Source organism: Marmota flaviventris, chromosome 12 (genome assembly GCF_047511675.1).
Source record: "Marmota flaviventris isolate mMarFla1 chromosome 12, mMarFla1.hap1, whole genome shotgun sequence".
In the NCBI taxonomy this organism is placed as follows: domain Eukaryota; kingdom Metazoa; phylum Chordata; class Mammalia; order Rodentia; family Sciuridae; genus Marmota; species Marmota flaviventris.
The window spans coordinates 55,896,975-55,919,409 of record NC_092509.1 but is presented as its reverse complement, the minus strand read 5'-3'; the positions used below and the strand labels follow the sequence as shown (position 1 = coordinate 55,919,409).

The 22,435-nt window shown below is 36.3% G+C and overlaps 1 protein-coding gene across 2 annotated transcripts in view; it reads right to left on the bottom strand.

Annotated features, from left to right (window-relative positions):
• The window catches only part of Cnst (consortin, connexin sorting protein), a 95,630-nt gene that overhangs the window by 7,559 nt on the left and 65,636 nt on the right, over window positions 1-22,435 (bottom strand). For both annotated transcript variants that reach the window (XM_027928541.2, XM_071600000.1), the window contains exons 6-9: window positions 21,752-21,866; window positions 19,620-19,641; window positions 19,346-19,442; window positions 14,360-15,258 (exon numbers count right to left, since the gene is read on the bottom strand). In XM_027928541.2, coding sequence (XP_027784342.2) covers window positions 14,360-15,258; window positions 19,346-19,442; window positions 19,620-19,641; window positions 21,752-21,866 — 1,133 coding nt within the window. The remainder of the gene's footprint in view (window positions 1-14,359; window positions 15,259-19,345; window positions 19,443-19,619; window positions 19,642-21,751; window positions 21,867-22,435) is intronic.

The window sequence follows — 22,435 nt, the reverse complement described above, 5'->3', positions numbered from 1 at the left end:
TTTGCTTTATACTGGATGCTTAAACTCCCATCACAGCTCTTTTCATTCATCAGTAATTTTTAAGAAATAAACACATGAGACTTAGAAAGTATCCAACACCAAGCTTTTAACATCAAATGAGATTTATCTTCAATTCCTCTGAGAAAGTATCCATTTACTAAAATAAAGCTCTATATTCAAAACATATTAGGGACATCTCTAGAACTTCCCTCAGAGCCAATCTACCATGGATATATTATTTTATATACAGAGGTTGGCAAACTATAGCCAGCAGGCCAGAGAATCTTTGTGTATTTTTATAAATAAATTTAACTGGAATCCAGCCCAGCCCCTCATCTACATATTGCCCATGGCTGTTCTGGGGATATAATGGCAGAAAGGTAGTTACATCAGACCATTAAGTCTAAAATATTTACAATTTGTCCCTTCATGGGAAAAGTATCCCAACACATCTTCAGGTCCCCACCACTACCCTTTTCTATGTTGCCTTCTAGTTTTCACTTGGGCTACCTCTCTCCTGCTTATGTTCTATTTCTTATTTAAAAACAAAAACAAAAACCCTTGCCATTTAGGAACTAAAAACTCCAAGATGCAGTGAGAGAGAAGAAGATCAGTAGGAAAGGCCAGGCTGGGAGGCAGAAGGCCTTCACATGGACTCCTAGGCAGCAGACTCATCCACAGAAGTTGACTTGTGAGTTACCTGCTTGTTCTGAGCTACAGGTGATGACATAGGTGGCCATTGTGGGCCTAAAACTGTGGATGTCAGCAACTTGCTGGTATCAGATCACTGTAAGCTGAGGACTGCCTGTCATGTCATTTATCTGATCAATGCCATAAAACACTTAATATGATTTCCAGCTCTAGCCAGCAATCTCTGATAATGTGCTATGCATAAACGTTAATGATTGTATTAGGTCTTTTTATAACTCAGGGCTTTTAGGGGTAAATAACTCCAGATAGTCTTCTACAGGCTTTTCTGAACATGGATCTATGGAAACCATAATGTCAAAAAAAATCTTTCAGCAATTTATTCTTTTTATAGGAGATATATATTTCATTTGTCTTGGTTCTGAGAAACCTAAAATACTTTAGTGACATTAGGAATAGTCTTTAAAATCTTTCTTTATAGGGCTGAGGATGTAGCTAGCTCTAGCATGTGAAAGGCCTGGGGTTCCATCTCCCTCCCCCTGACACACACAAAGTCTCCAATCTTTCTTTACAAAGAAACAATATTAAAGAGCTCCTTCAGGGCTGGGGATGTGGCTCAAGCGGCTCGCCTGGCATGCGTGCGGCCCGGGTTCGATCCTCAGCACCACATACAAAGAAAGATGTTGTGTCCACCGAAAACTAAAAAAAAAATAAATATTAAAAAATTCTCTCTCTCTCTTTAGAAAAAAAAAGAGCTTCATAAACAAAGAAAAATTGTTTTATAAGCATCGTGCTGAAACAGAGGGAAGAAATTCTGAAGAGGAATCTTTCTAAAGAGCAAGGGATGGAAAATAGAAATTAATTTAAATTAATACATTGGTACTAAAGATGCATCATTGAAGTTGGGCATGGTGGTACATATCCATAATGCCAGCAACTTGGGAAACAAAGGCAGGAGAATCCCACATTTAAGGCCAGCCTTGGCAACTTAGCAAGGCCCTGTCGCAAAAAAAAAAAAAATTAAAAGGACTGGGCATGTAATTCAGTGGTAAAGAGCCCCTGGGTTGAATCCCCAGTATGGAAAAAAAAAAAAAAGGTAGAGGGGACTCACAGAGTCATTTAATACCTACTTTCCCATAAAATAAATATGTACATTTACCAAAAGTGAATTTACCTACTGTGGGAGTTTTTGTTTTGTTGTGCTTTTTTTTCCCTTCACATTTTTAAATTGATGCATTATAGTTGTATATATTGATGGAATTTGTTTGTTGTGCTTTTGAAATAGGGGTCTTGGCTATGTTACCTGAGCTAATCTTCAATTTCTGGGCTCAAGTGATCCTCCTGCCTCAATTTCTTGTGTGGCTAGAACTACAATCACCTACTACTGAACCAGGCAACAGAACAGGTTTTTGTTTTGAGTAGTGCTCGGGACTGAATCCAGGGCTTCATCCATGCTAAGCAAGGGCTTGACCATTCCCTCCATTCTGGGAGCTTTTAAGGTGCTCTTTTAACTTTGAAAAAAAAATTTTTTTTCAGATTAAAAATAGTTCTAAGGTGTGGTATTACTGTTAATTGTATCTTTCTGATATGAATTTTGAATCCATAAAAGCAAGAAATAAGCACAAACCATAAGTAAAACAATATTGTAAGTATGAATAAATGGATATTGACAGACTAAGAAAAGCTCTTAAAGTCCTCTGGAAAAGCACAGAATGTGCCACCTGGACCCAGAGCTGGCCTGATGCAGCAGCTGCTCAGTCCCTACCTTAGCTCTGCTCAACTTGTGGGGTGTTTTGCTCTGGAAGCCTGATCAGGCTATCCCACCTTATTCACTATATGGGCAGCAATGAACTTGGGCAACTTTTTTTTAAAGAGGAAAGAGGCAGAGTATGAGAAATTACAGTTGTGAGTTGTGTGGGATGAATCAACATTTTGTTTTGACTTGTCCTTCCCGTCATCCGTTGATTCTTCGTTAAAAATCTAACCACATATTTTCTTTTTTAAAAAATCCTATAAAAATCTTTTGTTTCAGGAGGGCCTGTCCCAGCTGTCCTAAGTGAAGAAGGGTGCTCTTTTCAGGGATATTCTCTAGGGGTGTTTTTTCCCTCTAACTGTTTTCTGGTCTTATAGATGAAGAACAAAGAAGGATGGGACCAACTTGAGGCAAAAAGGTGTCCACCAACCTGGAAACTCTTAGAAAAATCAGGAGGTATGACAGGATTTGTCCTTTTTCATTTTTGCAAGAGCCTAGGACAGAGGTCTTAGACCTACCATCACACACAACTCCTATTTGTTCCATTGGGACAGAGCAAGAAACTACTTTGGTGGGCTGCCTTATTTCCATGGTCAAAGGGCAAGTAAGCCCAAACAAGGTCATGGTCTTGGCTTACGGTGTCACTAAAGTATGCCAAGGTTTTCTAAAGAAAATAAAATATTGATTTAGGACGCACTGCAATGTGTCTCCTCCAAATTATTCCTGAAAAAAAAATTTTAAACCAGGCTTGGTGGTACATGCCTATAATCCCACCTATTCAGGAGGCTGAGGCAGGAGCATTGCAAATTTGAGGACAGCCTGGGCAACTTAATGAAAACTTGTCTCAAAATAAAATTTAAAAAATATTTTGTTTTCTTTTGCTGTTGTTACCATAATGTCAATATTAAAAGATAAAATAGATTGATTTTTGTAGGGCTGGGGATTGAACCTACCACTTTATGCATGCTGAGACAGATGAAGAATCTTAAAAAGCTCAAAAACAGCTTTAAAACTAAATTTAATTTCTCATTTCAATTAGCAAACTGTTTCCTACCCAAACAAAATATGCTAAACCCTTCTATTGAGAACAAAAAGGATGTCTGTGCCATAATTAATGTAATTGTTACTGGTGGAACTTTATGAATAAATGCAGAGCTTTAAAAAATCCATTTGGCTGAGTCCTCCATATTTGCAAATAAACTTGCCCTCAATAATCAATGACCACCTTAAGCAGCATTTTCAGAATGAACTGGTTATAAAAACAAAATTATTTTGCAACTCTACTGGAACAGTAATTCCTAATAGGATAAGGAAAACATTCAGAATGGACTGCTGTTAGAGTAAACACATTGCTCATGAGATTAAAGGAGAAAACAGATATCAAGTATTATTTTAATGATATAGGCTTAACTTAATCCAGAACCTCCAGGCTGGTAAATTTTGAGCAAAAACATATGCTTCCAACTAAACTGACAACATTCATAAATGGTATTAGTATATTATAAATATCTTAAATGCCAATGATTTTTCTGCAGAAGCACTTTCAAATTTACATCTAGCTTTCTTCCCTAAAAAAACAAGTGATGAACTTGGAGTGTAGGTCCCTGGTAGAGAGCTTGCCTAGCAAGGAAAAAGGCCTGGTTCTATCCCCAGCAGCACCACAAACAAACAAACACCTGTGATTGTCTCTGCTTGCTCATTTAGTTTTAGGTACCACAGTGAGAACTATAGTGTATCCTGTGTCTTTAGATAACATACCACGTTCAATCTTCACAACTCTCTTTTATAGGCATTATCAGACCCATTATACAGATGAAGACACCAAACTTAAAAGAGCTTAAGTAACTTGCTTAAGCTTGCATTGCCCAGTAACCAGCAGAGTTTGAATATAAATTCAGGATTAAATCACTTGCCATTTCCCCAATGTGAAAAGATCTCATTTTCTAAGACTACGAAAATTTTGCTTTGTGCCATATCTTTTTCTTAAAAAAAGATTTACTCGTTTTCTTCTTTTTTAAAAAAAGTATTTAATTTTTAGGTGTAGATGGACACAACACAACGCCTTTATTTTTATGTGGTGCTGAGGATCGAACCCGGGCCCTGCCCCTGCTAGGCAAGAGCTCTACCGCTGAGCCACAATCCCAGCCCCTCTTCATCTTTTTTTTTTTTTAATCTTTTATTTTTATGTGGTGCTGAGGATCGAACTCAGTGCCTCGCATGTATGAGACAAGCACTCTACTGCTGAGCTATAGCCCCGGCTGCGTGTCATATCTTTTGATACAATTAAAGTGGGATGAGCAGAACTTTCAAAAAAAAAACTAATGAGTTCATATCTTTGCCAGAAATTCTAATCTTATATATTTCCCCATTTCAGATACTTAAATTAGGGGATAGGGATTGTAGCTCAGTGGTAGAGTGTTTGCCTTGCAAACATGAGGCCGTGGGTTCTACCCCTGGTATCTCTCTCTCTCTCTTAAACACACACACACACACACACACACACCCCTTTTTTTAAAAAAAGGAGATATTTAAACATATGGCTAAACTTGCCAATCTAGAGACATGGGGAAATGGGTGATTAGATAGAAAACCTTTCGTGGAAAGAGATTAATGTCATGGCCATTACTACAGCAAATTAAAAGAAGTAGTGACAGCTGGACCCAGGGGTGCCAGCTACATGAAAGAAAAACCATCTTCAGAAAGAGCAGGTGGTCAAACCCACAACCTTAAATTTTAGAGCACTGCAATAAGGAGAAAGTGCAAAATAGGAAAAAGACAAATTATGATGAAGTGAATCAGTGTGGGATTTGGAAAGATTATGGTAAGAAGGAAAGAGTTTTTTGTTTAAAATAAGGAGTTTCATAAAGTAAATTTCTAGATTAGGCATTACTTCATATTTTTATAATTTGTTTTGCTTGCTTAAAGGGAAAATTTAATAAATATTAAGATAGGAAAATAAATGGTAAGAATGTCAGCTACCACCCACTTTTTAACTTCCATAAAGCTGTTTAAAAAACTACCAGTTAATGGGTCTGGGATTGTAGCTCAGTGGTATAGTGCTTGCCTCACATGTGAGAGGCACTGGGTTCGATACTCAGAACCACATAAACAAATAAAATAAAGTTATTGTGTCAATCTACAACTAAAAAAAATATTAAAAATTAAAAAACAAAACAAAAACTATCAGTTAAGTTACTTTATATCCCCTCACCTTGTGAAATTACTTGACAGTCCTTGCCAGTATTTGAAACTACTTTATTTTTATGTGAACTTGTTTATCATGTGTCTCTCCCTCTAGAAAATAAGTTTCATGAGAGTAGGGACTTGATCTGTATTCACTACTCTCTCTCCAGTTTTTATTACATAGTAGGTGCTCAATAAACATGCCAAAGAGTAAATGAATACTCAGATGAAGAATTTACATAAGGACAGTATCTAACATACTTCTTTGAAAAATGTAGGTTTTCCTTGAAAATTATCAAAACAATCTATTTTCAAAGGTTATTTATTGTTGTAAGTGAACTTGGGGGGAAAAAAAGCCTTATTGGATACAGTGGTTGTTATTAACAATGGTCTATGTTGGTTTTATAGCGATATAAGATGTATCCAGCAGCACCCTTACCCTTAAGGAGTCTGCAATTTGGTGCAGAAGACAATAAGTGTCTTCCTATAATAACAAGGGAAGATTACATTGGGGACAAAACTTTAGGGGAAGTATGCCCCTTCCCTCAGTAGAAATTCAGATAAAGGGCTTGGGATGTGGCTCCAGTGGTAGCGCGCTCGCCTGGCATGCGTGAGGTGCTGGGTTCGATCCTCAGCACCAAATAAAAATAAAATAAGGATATTGTGTCCACCTAAAACTAAAAAATAAACATTAAAAAAAAAGAAGTCCAGATAAATAGTTCCAAAGGTCAAACATTATGAACTTCAGTGACCAAGGAACATGGCAGCAGCTAGCACTTACTGAGAAGTCACCAGGAGCCAGGTACTATGCTTGGCACTTTGCACACTAAAAAGGCACGAATAGACGTTAAGGGCTGGAAAGAATCAGATGTGGGAAGGAGGTTCACCGTTCCAGGGAAGAATGACATAACCTGGAAGAAGCAGGGGCAGCCATGTGCAAAGTGTATGTGGAGAGCAGAGAGGAGACAAGTGACTGCAACATAGGCTGAGACCTAGGCTCAGTAGCAGATGGAGTTGGACAGGTAGAGTGGACCAGATTATCAAGAGTCCTGAATGTCAAGTCAAGAAGCACAGCCTGAAACTACCGGGAGCCATGGGAAGGGACTGACAATGTAAAAACTGGCTTAGAACAGGAGTTTAAACAGGCTTATGTGTCAGATTGAGACCCTTGGATGTATTTAATTTAATTATAGAGTGCTTCAACTTCAAAAGTGAATCTTTCTAGACAAGGCACGGAACCCTCCCTGTTACTCTACATTTAAGTCATTTCATTTACCTCTATTACCTAGCTGGGCCCTTGGGTATTAGTTTGGGACCCCAGGTTTATACAGTTAAAACGTAAAACCATTTGAGTTGGAGAGGTGAAATGAAGGATGGGGCAAAATGTTAAGTAGCCATTGAAAAAATTCAGGAAGAAGATATAAATTTTAAAAAGTAATTAAAATGGAAAAGGAGCTGGGTTCAAGAAACCTGACAATTAAGACATACATTAACTAATTAGAACACTTAAAGAGTAAGATAAAAATTGAAAGGGAAAGATGACACCATCTGGCATAAAATAAGAATGGGCAATCTCTGGGGGGTCTTCCCCTGGGGGCTCATTAGATACCTACATAAACCCTGGGTCAACCATGCTCCATAAACCCTTTTTCTGCTATTGTAAGGAAGCTGGACTTACCCTGCTGCCTTTGAAAGAGCTACTCTGGGCAGAACCACCAGGATCACTGTTTTAAAGCTTTTCTTTTCTTTTCTCTAAGACCCATGAAACAGTTACCTATACAATTTCATAAAGCCCTATGGCTTACTGTTAGCTATCTTAACTTGGTGAGAGAATCTTAGAGCAGCTAATCTTAAGTAGTTTCCCTGATCTCAGTGATCTAGGCAAGAGACAGCTACCTCAAGTAAAAGGCATCAGGGATGAGGAGTTCACAGAAGCCACTTTAATTGGATAGCTTTGCTGAAGACAAACCCAACCACAATTTTGTGCTGTCATTTCTCTCCCCCACTAGACAGTGCCAAGTTACTTCCTCCTCTAGATTTTGTTGCGCTTAAGAAAAATAGACCCTTCAGACATCTAACTAAATGCTATTAATCTAGACAGAGAGTAAGGAACATGAGCTGCCCTCTCCCAGATTAATAGATTTCTTAAAGTCCTAAGCATTAGCAATGTGGTTCCTCCACCAGCTTTTAGAAATAACAGGATCATTCAAGAAAAATCATTTAGATCTGAATCATTTAATATAAACACATGTCATCTCTACAAGTAGATTATATACATATGTGTTAGTAAAGAAAAATGAATAGTTTTATTTCCATATGACATATCATATCTGTTCACATAGGGATTTTCTGAATTATATACTATTTTTCATTTTTGTTATTTCTTTATTTTTGTTTCTTTTTCTGAGATAGAGTCTCTCTATGCTGCCCAGGTTGGCCTTGAACTTGTGAACTCAGGTGATCCTTCTGCCTCAGCCACAAGGGTAGCTGGGACTACATACAGGTATCTTGAACACACCGGTTTATTTTCAATGTTTTAAAGACAGGCTGATCCTGAAGTCCCAGCTACTATGGAAACTGAGGCAGGAGGATCACTTGAGCCTAGGAGTTTGAGGCCAGCCTGAGTAATAGAGATCTCAACTAAAAAATAATAATAATAGTTATAAAAAGAGAATAAAATCATGGAAAATGCAGGTAAATGGATGGAGTTGGAAAATATCATGCAAAGCGAAGTCAGCCAATCCCAAAAAAACCAGAGGCCGAATGCTCTCTCTGATAAGTGGATGTTGATCCATAATGGGGGCGGGGCATGGGAAAAATGGAAGAGCTTTGGGCAAAGGGGAGGGAGGAGTGGGGAAGGGGACATGGGGGCAGGAAAAATGGTGAAATGAGATGAATATCATTACCCTATGTACATGTATAACTGCATATATGGTATGATGCTACATAGTGTACAACCAGAGAAATGAAAAGTTGTGCTGCAGTTGTGTACAATGAATCAACATGCATTCTGCTGTCATATATACCTAATTAAAATAAATTTAAAAATTATTTTAAAAATTCAATATTCAATTTACGTGTTACTTACTTAGAAAAACAAAAAACTCCCTTACCCTCACATATGTAACAATCTACAAAAAGACAGGAAAGCTGAGTAGGCTTTTATTAGCAGTATGGGGCTGGGTCATCATGCTTCTTTGAATTTGCATAGCATATTTCTGCTATCAAATTTTTTCCTCCCTCTTTTATTTTTTTGGTGCTGGGAATTAAACCCAGGGCCTCACACATGATAGGTGAGCACTCTATTACTGAAATACATAGTTTCAAATTTTGATGCTAGCCACTCCCTGTAATTCTCATGCTAAAGGATGGAAAAGCTGCAGAGTTCAGAGAGAAGATCCTTCCAAGTTCCAGAACCACTCAAATCAATGATTTATTTGCATTATCAGTTTCTAGGCAAAGGGGTCTTGGGTTCTGACATTAAAATAATCTTGTCAGGGGCTGGGTTGTGGCTCAGTGGTAGAGTGTTTGCCTAACATGCATGAGGCACTGGGTTCAATCCTCAGCACCAAATATAAATAAATAAAATAAAGGTATTGTGTCCACCTACACCTAAAAATATCTTTTAAAAAATCATGTCAGTATATCATGAATATCACAATAAAATTTCATCTTCTGTCAAAACCTCAAGATACTAAATGCAGAAAGACAACACACTTAGAATCAGACAACTGTTAGATTATAGGCTTCATCTGTGCAATATCCTTACCTGTATTTTTAATTACTGCATTTGTAATGTTATAAGACTCGTGTAAAATTTGCTCACAATATTACTGAATGAAAGAAGTTTCTCCCAATTTTTGTTTTGAGACAGGGTCTCACTATGTTGCCCTATGTTGGTTGCAAACTCTTCTCCATGCCTGACCTTATGAATAACTCTCTAATTTGCTATCTAATTCTGCATAAATGATAATTTTTTTTCTTAAAAATCTATAAAATGAAGCTGGGTGTGGAGGCACATGCTTATAATCACATCACAACCACTCAGGGGGCTGAAGCAGGAGGATTGCAAGTTTGAGGTCAGCCTTAGCAATGTAGCAGGACCCTATTTCAAAATAAAAAATAAAAAGGCTGGGCATGTAGCTTAGTGGTAGAATGACTTTGGGTTTAATCACTATCAACACACAGACACACACACACAAACACTCCTATGAAATGAGGATAAATGCTTTTGATGTTTTTTTGTTGGGGGGACCAGGGATTGAACCCAGGGGTGCTTAACCACTGAGCCACGTCCCAGCGCCCCCCGCCCCCCCCCCCACACACACACTTTTTTTTGAGACAGGGTCTTGCAAAGTTGCTTCGGGCCTTACTAAGTTGCTGTGGCTGGCTTTGAACTTATGATCCTCCTGTCTCAGTCTCCCAAGTTGCTGGGATTACAGATATGTGCCACTACATTGGCATTTTTGGTGTTTTTTTTTTTTTAATCTTTTTAGTTGTAGATGGACATAATACCTTTATTTTATTTTATTTATATTTATTTTTAATTTATATTCATTTATTTATTTATATTTATTTTATTTATATTTATTTGTTTATATTTATGTGGTGCCAGGGATTGAACCCAGTGCCTCAGGCATGCTAGGCAAGCGCTCTACCACTGAGCTACAACCCTGGCCATGGTGCTTTTTTATAACAGTGGAGACTACACTATTGATGATAGGTGTCATGTTTTTTCTTTTTTACACAAGAAAGATAAGCAATACATCAGATATTAAGCTATCATTAAGCAAAATTATTTGAGTTTGAGATATATTTACCAACCCTAGAAATGTTTCATCTATGCATTTCACTATATTAATAAATTAAAGTAATAGAGTAGCTCAGTGGTAGAGCACTTCCCTAGCATGTGTGAAACTATGGGGTCAGATCCTTAGCAACACACACACATACATAAAAAAAAAAAAAAAAAAAAAACCCCACAAAAATAAAATAGCAGAGATGTTTTTAGTTCTCCACAAACTTTTGTGAAATTTATTTTATTTTTACATGATGAATCTAATAGTTTAAAACAATACAACAAAACAAGCGCTTCCACTGGGCTGGCAGTGGTTATCAAAACCAAGTTTAGCCAAAGCTGAGCAACGCAGAAAAACAAGGGACAAGAAAAAAGGAGAAAACTAGCAAAGAAAGAACATACCAGTGTAGTCTACCCAAAACACAGAGGTAGGAAAAGTTTGTAGCCAGTGAGGTGCAGAATCACTGATGGGGGAGAAATGATTGGGAGATTGGGAAACAGAGTAGAGGACTGAAAAAACAAATAGCAATATGTGGAGATGAGTAAGCTTAGGTGCCTTAGTGGCTCCCAAGGGCATGAAAATTACTATTCCAGTGTTTAGTTATTAAGAAACTATGCTCACAAAAGGAGGGAAGCATACACAATATTTCAGAAACAACTGTAGTAAAACTAGCCAAGTGTGATAGCCTAAAGATAATCCAGAAGGCTAAGAACTGTATCTGATCCCTCACTGCATCTTCAGCATTAGATAGAGAGCTCTTAATAAATTTTTAATGCTTATTTTTTAGTTATAGGTGGGCACCATATCTTTATTTTATTATTTTATTTTTATGTGGTGCTGAGAATCGAACCCAGTGCCTCACACATGCTAGGCAAGTGCTCTACCACTGAGCCACAACCCCAGCCCTCTTAATAATATTTTACTGAAAGCAAAACAAAGTGTTTGAATTAAAAGTTATGTTTGTACTTAAATTTTTAAAAATAGTATTTAATTTTTAATTTTAAAAATTAGGAATTAGGGCATAATTCAGTGGTAGAGAACTTGGGTTTGATCCTCAGCATCAAACAATAAAATAAAAAAATTTGTAAGTTTGCACTGATAAGCAAAAAACCCCAATGACCTAGATATTTTAATCCAAACCCTCACTCTATTTACTTGTTTGTTTATCTATCTATTTATTTATTATATTTGTAGATGAACTGCATGCCTTTATTTTTTTTTAATGCAGTACTAAAGATCAAACCCAGTGCCTCACACATGCTAGGCAAATGCTCTGCCACTGAGTTACAGCCCCAGCCCCAAACCCTCATCCTTAAGGATTAAGATAACAGTAAGCATTAGTGATTTTTAGCTCTGAAACTTCAAGACCTCCTATGCTGGCAGTTACATTTTACTAAAGCATACCTCTCAAAATAGAGAAGGGATTAATTAAGTAGACAGAAAGCGAATATTTAACCATCTATTTAGCATTATCATAGGAAAGTAAACTAGTGTTGCTAATCATATGTATCTTTTGGGGTCCCTAAAATATCCTAACTTAATATTGCATTAGAATTTTAGGGGGCTGGGGATGTGGCTCAATCGGTAGCGCGCTCGCCTGGCATGCGTGCAGCATGGATCCTCACACCACATACAAACAAAGATGTTGTGTCTGCTGAAAACTGAAAAATAAATATTGAAATTCTCTCTCTCTTCTCTCTCTCTCTCTCTCCCTCCCTCCCTCCCTCTCTCTCTTTAGAAAAAGAAAAAAAAGAAAGGGCACCCCTCTACATGAGGACTTAGTCCATAGAGGAAGGTACCCCTTTTTTAAAAAAAAAAAAGAATTTTAGGAAAAGGGGTCATTTGGTATTAATTTCCCAGAAAAGACTACCTTGAGCCTTAAGTACATATAACTTCCACTGCTAGCTGCTATTTTAGGAGGAAAAGAGACACTGTTTTATGAGTTTGAGGAAGGAATATGCCATTTAATATACAATAGTAACTCAATAATTTGCTAATTCCCTGTACCAAAGATCTAGTTAAAATAAGCAAGACAGGGCTGGGGCTGTAGCTCAGTGGCTACCTGAGGCACTGGGTTCAGTCCTCAGCACCACTTAAAATAAAGTCATTCTGTCTATCTACAACTACAAAAAAATATTTAAAAAAAAATAAGCAAGACAGGGACTGGGGTTGTGGCTCAGTGGTAGAGTGCTTGCCTAGCATGTGTGAGGCAATGGGTTCAATTCTCAGCACCACATGTAAATAAATAAAATAAAGGTCTATCAACAACTAAAAAAATTTTTTTTAAAAATATGTTTTAGTTGCCAATGGATTTTTAACTTTGTTTATTTATATGTGGTGCTGAGGATCGAACCCAGGCCTCACACATGTTAGGCAAGCGCTCTACCACTGAGCCACAACCCCAGCCCCTAAAAATTTTTTTTTTAAAAAGTAAGACAATAAATATTGTATCAAACACTTTATCATAAACACTATTGAGCTGTTATTTAAAAATGACTTTTAAAATTGTGGTGAAATGAATGATTGACGAATGAACAAATAAAAAATAAATAACATAAAATTGCCATTTTAACCTTTTTAAATATACAATTTGAAATGTTGTATAGCCATTACCACTATTTCTAAAAATTGTCATCACCACAAACAGAAACTCTGCATACATTAAGCAATATTAAATAATTTTGTTAAGAGAAAATCAAGAAGCAAAACTCATAGTTTGTGGACAACTAGTTATAAATTACAATCCAGTGATCTGGTTAAAATAAACAGAAAAATGAACAGTAGAACAAGTGCTTTACTAAAATCTACCTAATTTTGTCAAAGGGAAAAAAAAAAAAAACAACTAAGAAGAAAAACCATACTCTGGAGAATTGACTAAAATGGCAACAAAGGAAGCTAGTAATATAATAGTTAAATTACCTCAGAAAGCTTTTCACAGAATTCTATATTTTTTATATACTTTTGCTTTGCTACTTTTAAAATTTTCTCTGAGGTCATTTTTTCAATGATAATGCTAAATTAAAATATAACGGGTATAAATGGAACATAAAGCCAATTTGAGAAAAAATTAGGGTTAAGAAAAAGAAAGTCTGCTTGAATCCTAATTTTCAGAAAAGCAAGCAGGTTTAGAGAGGAAAAAAGCAACTTTAGGAGACTGGTGAAATGGTAGAATCCGTTTTGGAACCAAGGCAAAATGATTCCACTATTCCCATCACAGCAGCCTTGGTGAGGGGGTGAGAGTTTTGGTATGGCTTTTATCTTTCCTTTTTCTGAACTTCTTTATTGTACTATCAAACAAAAGAGAATGGTCACCTTTCCTTGACCTTTTTTTTCCCCCTCCCTGCAACTTAATAGCTTAAAAATTTATCTACTACCTGCCAGTCTCATTATATTTTAAAATGCTTCCTTCATCCTGTTATACTGTTTTACAGAATTCTAAAAATATATTAACAAGAGGAAGAAACTATATGTAAGAGTACATACTATATGTAACCTTATAGAAATATAAGAAGAAACATAAGATTTCCTTAAAGAATGTGACTATTTGTCTTCATCATAATTCCTGGGTATGCCAAATAAAAACAATAAGACTATTTAAAAAATCATGTTCATAATAATACTCATTGTATCTGGAGACATGCAATATAACTTCTTAAAATATAAACATAATGATTACAAGTTATTTTATTCAATACATACAAAAAATAAAGATAGTAACAAGGGCTGGGGTTGTGGCTCAATGGTAGAGCGCTTGCCTAGCATGGTGAGGCACTGGGTTCAATTTTCAGCATCACATTTAAATAAATAAATAAAGGTCCATCAACAACTAAAAAAAAGATAGTAACGATAAAAAGCTCATTAACTAAAAATTTTCCCTCATGTTTCAAACCATGTTTGAAAACTTAAAAAAAAAAAAAGCAATATTTTGTACATGTATCAGCTTTTAAAATTTCATTTTACTTTATCTCTAATTTACCTCTGCAATCTCTATCCTTCTGGCAAGATCATCAAGAGAAAGACAGCTATCATCAGAAGGCAGATTCTCCTGTAGACTGTAGGATGCTTCCTCAGGAGAAAGATCCTGAAGGAGATCAGAGTCCTCGTCTTGGCTGTCTTCATAGGAAAGAGGATTTTCAGTATCTTTTAAGCATCCTTCCAAAAGGCTGTTCAAATAGTCTTCTGTTTCCTTAGTGACTTGGTCTTCCTTATCTCCCTTTTCCTCAGGGGCCATATACACTTCTGGAAGCAATGTACTTAAGTCAGATATTTTATTATTTTCACAAAGTACATTCTCTGAGCCCTCAGAGTCAGTCTGGCCCTGTGGCAATTTTCCATCACTGTCTGTGAGATCAGGTTGCTGCAGCTCATTTAATTCATTGTTCTCAGGCTGGTCCTCTGGCACCGCCTCAGAAACATCCTGAAGGGGCAACTGGAGTTCTTTCCTTCGTGTCTGTGAATATTTTCCCTTGGAATTCAACACAGGACATGATATATGGTCACAGCCTGATAAGATCAATGGTTCTCTCACTGACTCACCAGAAGGTAACACCTGAGGGTCTTCAGCAATGCCCCCTGTTTTAGCCACATCTGGTCGGTCCTCTGTGGCAGCAGCCTGCAAGCGTCTGTCATTCTCACAGGCATTCTCGGAAGAGTCTGGCTCTGACCTGCTCCAGGCTGTCTCAGAGGGCTGGGTGTGGAGCTCCAGCGTGGCTTCAGTGCTGCAGAGCGGCTCCGTGTGGTCCTTTCCTGCAGTTACTGGAAGGCTTGGGGAATTTGCCTGTCCATCCATCTGATTACAGCTGGGCCTGCTTTCCTGAGGCTCTTCCGTATGTTGGCTTTTTTTACTTGGTTCCATGCCAAGACAAGTATCACTCTCTAAAGAAGAAAACAAATAAGCTGTTTTAAAATTCCAAACAATGCTTTGTATGGAAAGGAAGAGAAAGGATGTATGAATAACATGGAACACAATATTCTAACCTCTCAAATACAAATTCTATCTGTTGCATTATAGTGTTCTTAGAGAAGACATACCCAAAACATTCAGTAAATAACCCTTTACATATTAAAATTAACAGACATTATTCAAAATCATGTTAAGATGAATATTTAGTTATCAATATAATTGAAAAAGTAAAAACCTTACTAACTTAATACCCTTAATAAATGGTATTTTGAAATTGCAACTTCTTAAAGCAGGGCAGCAAAGGGTAGCAATAAAAGAATACCTTATGGGGCTGGGGTTGTAGCACAGTGGTGGAGCACTTGCCTAGCATGTGTGAGGCCCTGGGTTTGATCCTCAGCACCACATAAAAATAAATAAATAAAAATAAAGGTATTGTGTCCAACTACAACTAAAAAATAAATATTTAAGAAAAATAAAGGTATTGTGTCCAACTGCAACTAAAAAATAAATATTAAAAAAATTTTCCTTCATAATATGACTGGAGATGTGGCTCACACCAGTCTAATTCCCAGTACCCAAACAAAAAATACATTAAAAATAGTAAAAAAGAACTAAAGTAAGCTGGGCATGCTAGTGCATGACAATAATTCTAGGGATCTGGAAGGCTGAAGCAGGAGGAACAAGTTTGAGGCCAGCCTTAGCAGTTTATCAAGATGCTTAGCAAGTCAGTAAGACCCTATCTCAGAGTAAAATATAAAAAAGACTGGGAATACAGCTTGTATATACACATGGTATGATATATATACAATGAAATTGTATCATTTTCAGGAAAATGAATGTAACTCATTATGTTAAGTGAAATAAGTCAAACAGAAGGTCAAGGGTCACATATTTTCTCACATATGCTGAAGCTAAAGAGGAAAAGGAAAAAAAAAAAGGTGGTTGTGGGGGTTGGATCTCATGAAAATCAAAGGAAGATCAGTAGGGGAAAGGGACCAAGGAGCAGTTGGTTGAGATGGAGGTGGGAAGTGTTAGGGAGTGATACTGGCCAAATTATATTGTTATGCTATATGCATGCACAAACATGAAACAATAAATCCCACTATTATGTACAACTACAATGTACCAATAAAAATGTAAAAAAAAATGTTTTTCTTTCAGAGCTGGGTTGTGGCTCAGTGGTAGAGCGCTTGCCTAGCATGTGTGAGGCACTGGATTTAATTCTCAGCACTGCATATAAATAAATGAAAAAAATAAAGGCTCGCCAGTATCTTAAAAATATTTAAAAAAATATTTTTCTTACAAGATAGATAAAATAAGAATTTTATTCTGTTTGCTTTTTCGTTTAATGGGTACTGTATAACCAACTAACAACTGAGGCCACTACCATACCAAAGAAAAGGGAATTCCTAAATGCTATATTAAGATTTCAGGGGCTGGGGTGTGGCTCAGCGGAAGAACGCTCATCTAGCACATGGGAGGCCCGGGTTCGATCCTCAGCACCACATAAAAATAAAATAAAGGTATTGTGTCCACCTACAACTAAAAAAATACATTAAAAAAAACACAAGGCAGACAGACCTCCACATCAGAGAAATAGGGTGTGCTACCCCCAGCTGAGGTCAGTTATTTTTGGGACAAAACAGCAGATCAGCTGGTCCTTCTGGATTCACCATGCTTCCCTATAACAGAACAACCTGATTCAGCCCTAAGCACTAATCTAGGTAGCTCCAGCTGCAGTACCCTCTGCTCCTAGTCCCGGCAGTTGGATAGCAGAGAAGAGCTTTGAATAAAATGAGATTTAGGTGTTCTAATGAAGTTTGGAGTTGAATAGAACTAAGTCCTCAGGAATCAAAATAAGACTATTTAACGGTTAGTGTGTGGTGGCACACCTCTAATCCCAGAAACTCCGGAGGCTGAGGCAGGAGGATTGCAAGTTCAAGGTTAGCTTCAGCAATTTAATGAGACCCTCAGCAATTTAGCAAGAACTTATCTCAAAATAAAAAAAATAAAAAGGACTGGAGATGTGGCTCACACCAGTCTAATTCCCAGTACCCAAACAAAAAATACATTAAAAATAATAAAAAAGAACTAAAGTAAGCTGGGCGTGCTAGTGCATGACAGTAATTCTAGGAATCTGGAAGGCTGAAGCAGGAGGAACAAGTCTGAGGCCAGCCTTAGCAGTTTATCAAGATGCTCAGCAACTCAGTAAGACTTTATCTCAGAGTAAAATATAAAAAAGACTGGGAATGTATCTTGTATATCACCCAAATCAATCCACATACCAAAAGACAAAACTAAAACCAACCACCCTCCAAAAAACCCCCCAAACACTCCCCAAAACCAAAAAAGGACAAAACCATAAGTGACTGAAAAGTTACTGAGTCAGTCTAAGAAGTCATGCTGAGTGGGAAGTGAGTTTACCAACTACCATGACTGGACAAAATACAACTATTTTAAGTACCGTATCTAGTGAACTGAAATATCACTTAAATGGTAACAAATACTATCTATAGGTCCAATGTATTTACAAACTAATGAGAAAACAATTATTCCATCTTTAGAAATACAAAACATCACATACGCACACAACACACACACACACACACACACACACACACACACACACACACACTGATGCAAAAGGCAAGAATTCCACACTACATTTGAAGAGTCATCCCCATTGCTGACATTTCTCTTAAAAACACATTGTTTTATCAGGCTGGGGCAAGACATCCTCCTCCAGGACTTAGTCCCCACCCCTTCAAAAATGGTTGTTAATAGGATATCTGAATCATTGAAGCCTTTGATAATCCCTAATTCCTGCAGTTTACTCATGCTGTGGGAAAAAAACAAAAAACAAAACAAAACAAAAACCATGCTGTGCTCAATTAGAAACCAGAAGTCCCAGGTTCTAGCTGAGAAGCAAAGCACCCAGCTGTTGTCTTTAAACTTGGTACATCAGTTTCTCCATCCACATGCAGCCGTGCAAAGGCCAAGCTAGTGCTGGGCAGCAACCAGTGCAGAGTCTCAGATTCTAAAGAGCTGTAACAGCACTCTTCCTAATGTGTAAGATATGGAGACACGTCCACGTTCAAACTAGGTGGCTATTTGGGGATTCTCCCCGCCCTTTTAAGACGGTTATAAAGGTTATTTTACTATGGTTTCTTATTCAAAAATGTAGAAAACAGACAGAAAGAACAGAGTATAGTAGGGGTGACTCAAGACATTATCTCCCCCTTGTCTCTTTAAGGGAAAAGAGGATAGAGATTTAAAAAAAATTAAAAAGTACTTTAAAAGAAGACATGGCTACTTGATAGTAGCATCTTATATCTTCAGGGTCACTCACCCAAAACAAACCCCTCAAACCACCTTATACCTCCTTTTCAATATGAGGACTTTCAGGCCCAAGAACATAAACCTTGGGATATACACTAGTAGTGAAATCAGATGCCAGGGGGAAAATCACCCTAAAACTTATTTATTTTTTATTTTCTAAAGTTTATTTAGAAAAAAGTTTCTAAAAATCTTTTGACAAAAGGCATAGGTTGATATAAAATATATCATAAATGTTTTAGAAGTATATATATATATACAAATTATATGTTAGTGTGTGTAACAGTGTATAAAACACAGGAGAGACAAGGATACATTGCTATAAATAAATTATCAAAACACAAAACTATTAACTATCTAGATTTATAGAAAGATCTCTGGTAAAGTCCATTCGGTGCTTGTTTTTTAAACAGAAAAGGACATCTAAATACACCAAAAACAATTCCATTTCAGAGCACTTTTGTACAATCTTTTAATATTCTGTTAGATACATAAAACCGCCTGCTGAAAACATGAAAATACTTTCATGTTTTTACAAGAATTTATATTTTATATTATCTACTACTGGGTAACTAAAAATGGAATTACATCATAAAAATTTTGCTTTGGTATTTTTTTCTACAAGAGGTGTAGACACAAAAATGTTCAGATATAACACTGAACAAAATATTAAAGGAAATGGGTATCTTTTACATTCCTCCCTAACTTAATTTAAAAACATACCTGACTCTTTGGCTGTAGCTCCTCTTTCCTTTGGATCTTCAGACACTATTAACTGTGTAAAGCATTGCCTTCCCAGGGACTTTTCTATAGCTGCTATCTAAAAATTTTAAAACATCAACCAAATAAAACACAAAAAAACATTTTTGGAAACTGTTGCATTAAATTAGAAACCTGAAATAACTTGAGAAATGTTTCTTTATTTTCTAAAACAGTCCATACAATAGACATGTGACAATATTTTCCCCATAAATATTTTCAAAAGAAACAAACTTACCTTGTGTTTGGATAAAAGAGGACTGTAGAAAAGAGAAAGAAAAAATTTTTTAAAGTGCAGCATGCTTCCAAACAAATGTCACTGAAATGGTTATAAAAAAATACAGCTTCTCTGGATTCTAATATTAGCACAGAACATTTCCATAGCTGAAACATTACCACAGGGTTACATAGTTCAAAGTGCAGCTATATCATGTGTTAAACTCCTTAGGTAGCCAATTATTATTGAAAACCCCCAATGAAGCTATAAATGCTAAAATCCAGAAGTAAAACAGAGTGTTAACCTTTTGCTAATAAGGTACTTAAAGACAATTTCACACACATTTTTAAAATCTCAGTTTATGTCATAATCTAAAATAGATTATGGCAAAAAATGATTTGTTAAAATTACCCATGGAAACAGATTACCAGAAAAGTAACTTTTTAATATTAAATTTTAGGTAATACCCAACATAATGGGATATGAGTATATCTAGCAAAGGCATGAACAAAAATGCATAGCCCCTTTATAATTCATAATGTTCAAAAACCAGGAGCAACTCACAGGTCTAGGAACAACACAATGAACAAGCTATTGCAAAGTCATAGAGTGAATCTGCACACCAGTAAGCACAGTAAACTTCCATTACATGCAACCACGTAATGCGACACAATGCTGGATACAGCAATCCTTATTCTGAGCAATATCATTGATATGAAATTACAGAGTAGGCAAACAGTAGAACTCAGATAGTGGTGACCATGGGGGGAAGGTGAGTATGGACTTGGTACTCGCATGATGGAGCCTTCTGAGAGGTGGTATGTTCTGAATCTTGGATCTTTCTCTGGAGTGGTACTCATGTAGACATACATGTATGTGGAAAAAAACTTATCAAGCTTGTATGCTTAACAATCTATAACTTGAGAATATTCTTTTTTTTTTTTCTTTTAAATTTTTTATTGTGGGTTGTTCAAAACATTACAAATTGAGAATATTCTTTAATATTAAAATTATGAGTAATAATTTGGGGCAATTATCTAAAGATATCACACTCATATTATGCTCAAAATATTTGTTTATTAAATACTTAAAACTTTTGTAACATGATAAGAAGTTATTAGTTCCATAGAAAGGGCAGTACTTAGAGTATTTGGAGGTTTTCTTTTCTTCTTTCTTCTTACTGGGGATTGAACCCAAGGGACACTCTACTATTGAACTACACCCCCATCCCTTTTTATTTTGAGACAAGGTCTCACTAAGTTGCCCAGGCTGGTATTGAACTCACAATCCTTCTGTCTCAGCTTCCCAAATTGCTGGTATTAGAGGTATGTGCCACTGTGTCTGGCATATATTATTTTGAAGTTCAAAAAAATTTTTTTAAAAGATTCCGTGATTATTAAATGTTACAAGGTTGAAAGTTAACTTATTTTAATTTGCTAAGAAACTAGGTTATAACTCAGAATCCTTGAAAATACTGTTTTAAACATAAGAGAATGGTTATTGTGAGAGATGAATGAATCTAGAATCATTCTTCAAAGGCCATCTCCAAAAACAATAAGGTCCCACAGCAAGTTATCTATCTTCTGCATGAACAAAAGCAACAATTACTTAGGAATGTTTCATTATTAATAAATAGAGCTTTTGTTTACTCTTTGTGAGTCTGAGAGATAAAGGAGAAAAAGTTATTAACAGAACAGAAAGCCTTTCACTTTCATATTGAGGACTCAAGTCCTGAGCCTCAGAAGGCTGCAATGAACACTATCATGCCCCCTCATGTTCAGAACCTGAGTCTTCAAGTAATGAATTTAAAAAGCGGGGGTGGGAGTGGGGGGGTAAAATTAATAAAGAAGTCCTAATGTAGAATTAATGTAGGATTGCCTAATCTCTTACACAAAAAGATGTCAAAATTAGATGTTATATTTTAAAATTACTAATTATAAGAATCTTTTGAGCCTATGTAAAATGACTGTTCACCAAGGTCAATGTAAAAAACGGTAAAAGCTGAGAAAGAAACCTAAAATTTTATTATACCCATCTTAATTTCTGTAGTTGAAAATATCAACAAAACAAAGGCCCTTGTATTTCAATACTTCATACAATGCTTCTTCGACATTCTACTGTAACTCATTGCAACTAAATTCTGACATACTTACTCTTGATGTGTTGTGCAAAATTTAGCAAGCCGTTCAAAGTCTTCACCATTAAATCCTTTTTCTGAATTCCTTAGTGGTGTAACTGTATGTGGTTGTACAGTTTTCCATTTTGTTTCTAAATTTAAAATATTTGTAAGTCACTGGCTCTTAAAAAAATATTTTGGAGGAAAAAAATGTTAACTGAACCACTGATAAAAATTAATATGCAAAATTATCTTCTCAAACACCAAAAAGTTAACAGAAATAGCTAAGTTATTATTTTGAAGTATAAGTAAATACCATCCCAGAGACTGAATTAGCCAATAGGGCATGCAATATGTTCAGAAGACATACAAATAGCTGCAAGTGTTCTTTTCTTGGCACTTAGTACAAAGAGCAAAATACAAAGAAAACAATTTTCTCACAGTGAAATAGACATGATAAAAATGCTACATTTTTTGTAAAATCTTTCCTTTTTGTCCCCCCCTCCCCCGGCCCTCATGATGCTGAGGATTAAACTCAGGGCCTGGTGCATGATGGGCAAACATTCTATTGAGCTATATCCCCAGTTCCATATTTTGCAATATTAATATGATTGGAAATTTCTGACTTATAAAACCAGGTTAAATGTGTTAACTTTCTTTTCTTGTTTTTCCCCTGGGGATTGAACCCAGGGGAACTTTACCATTGAGCTACATCCCCATC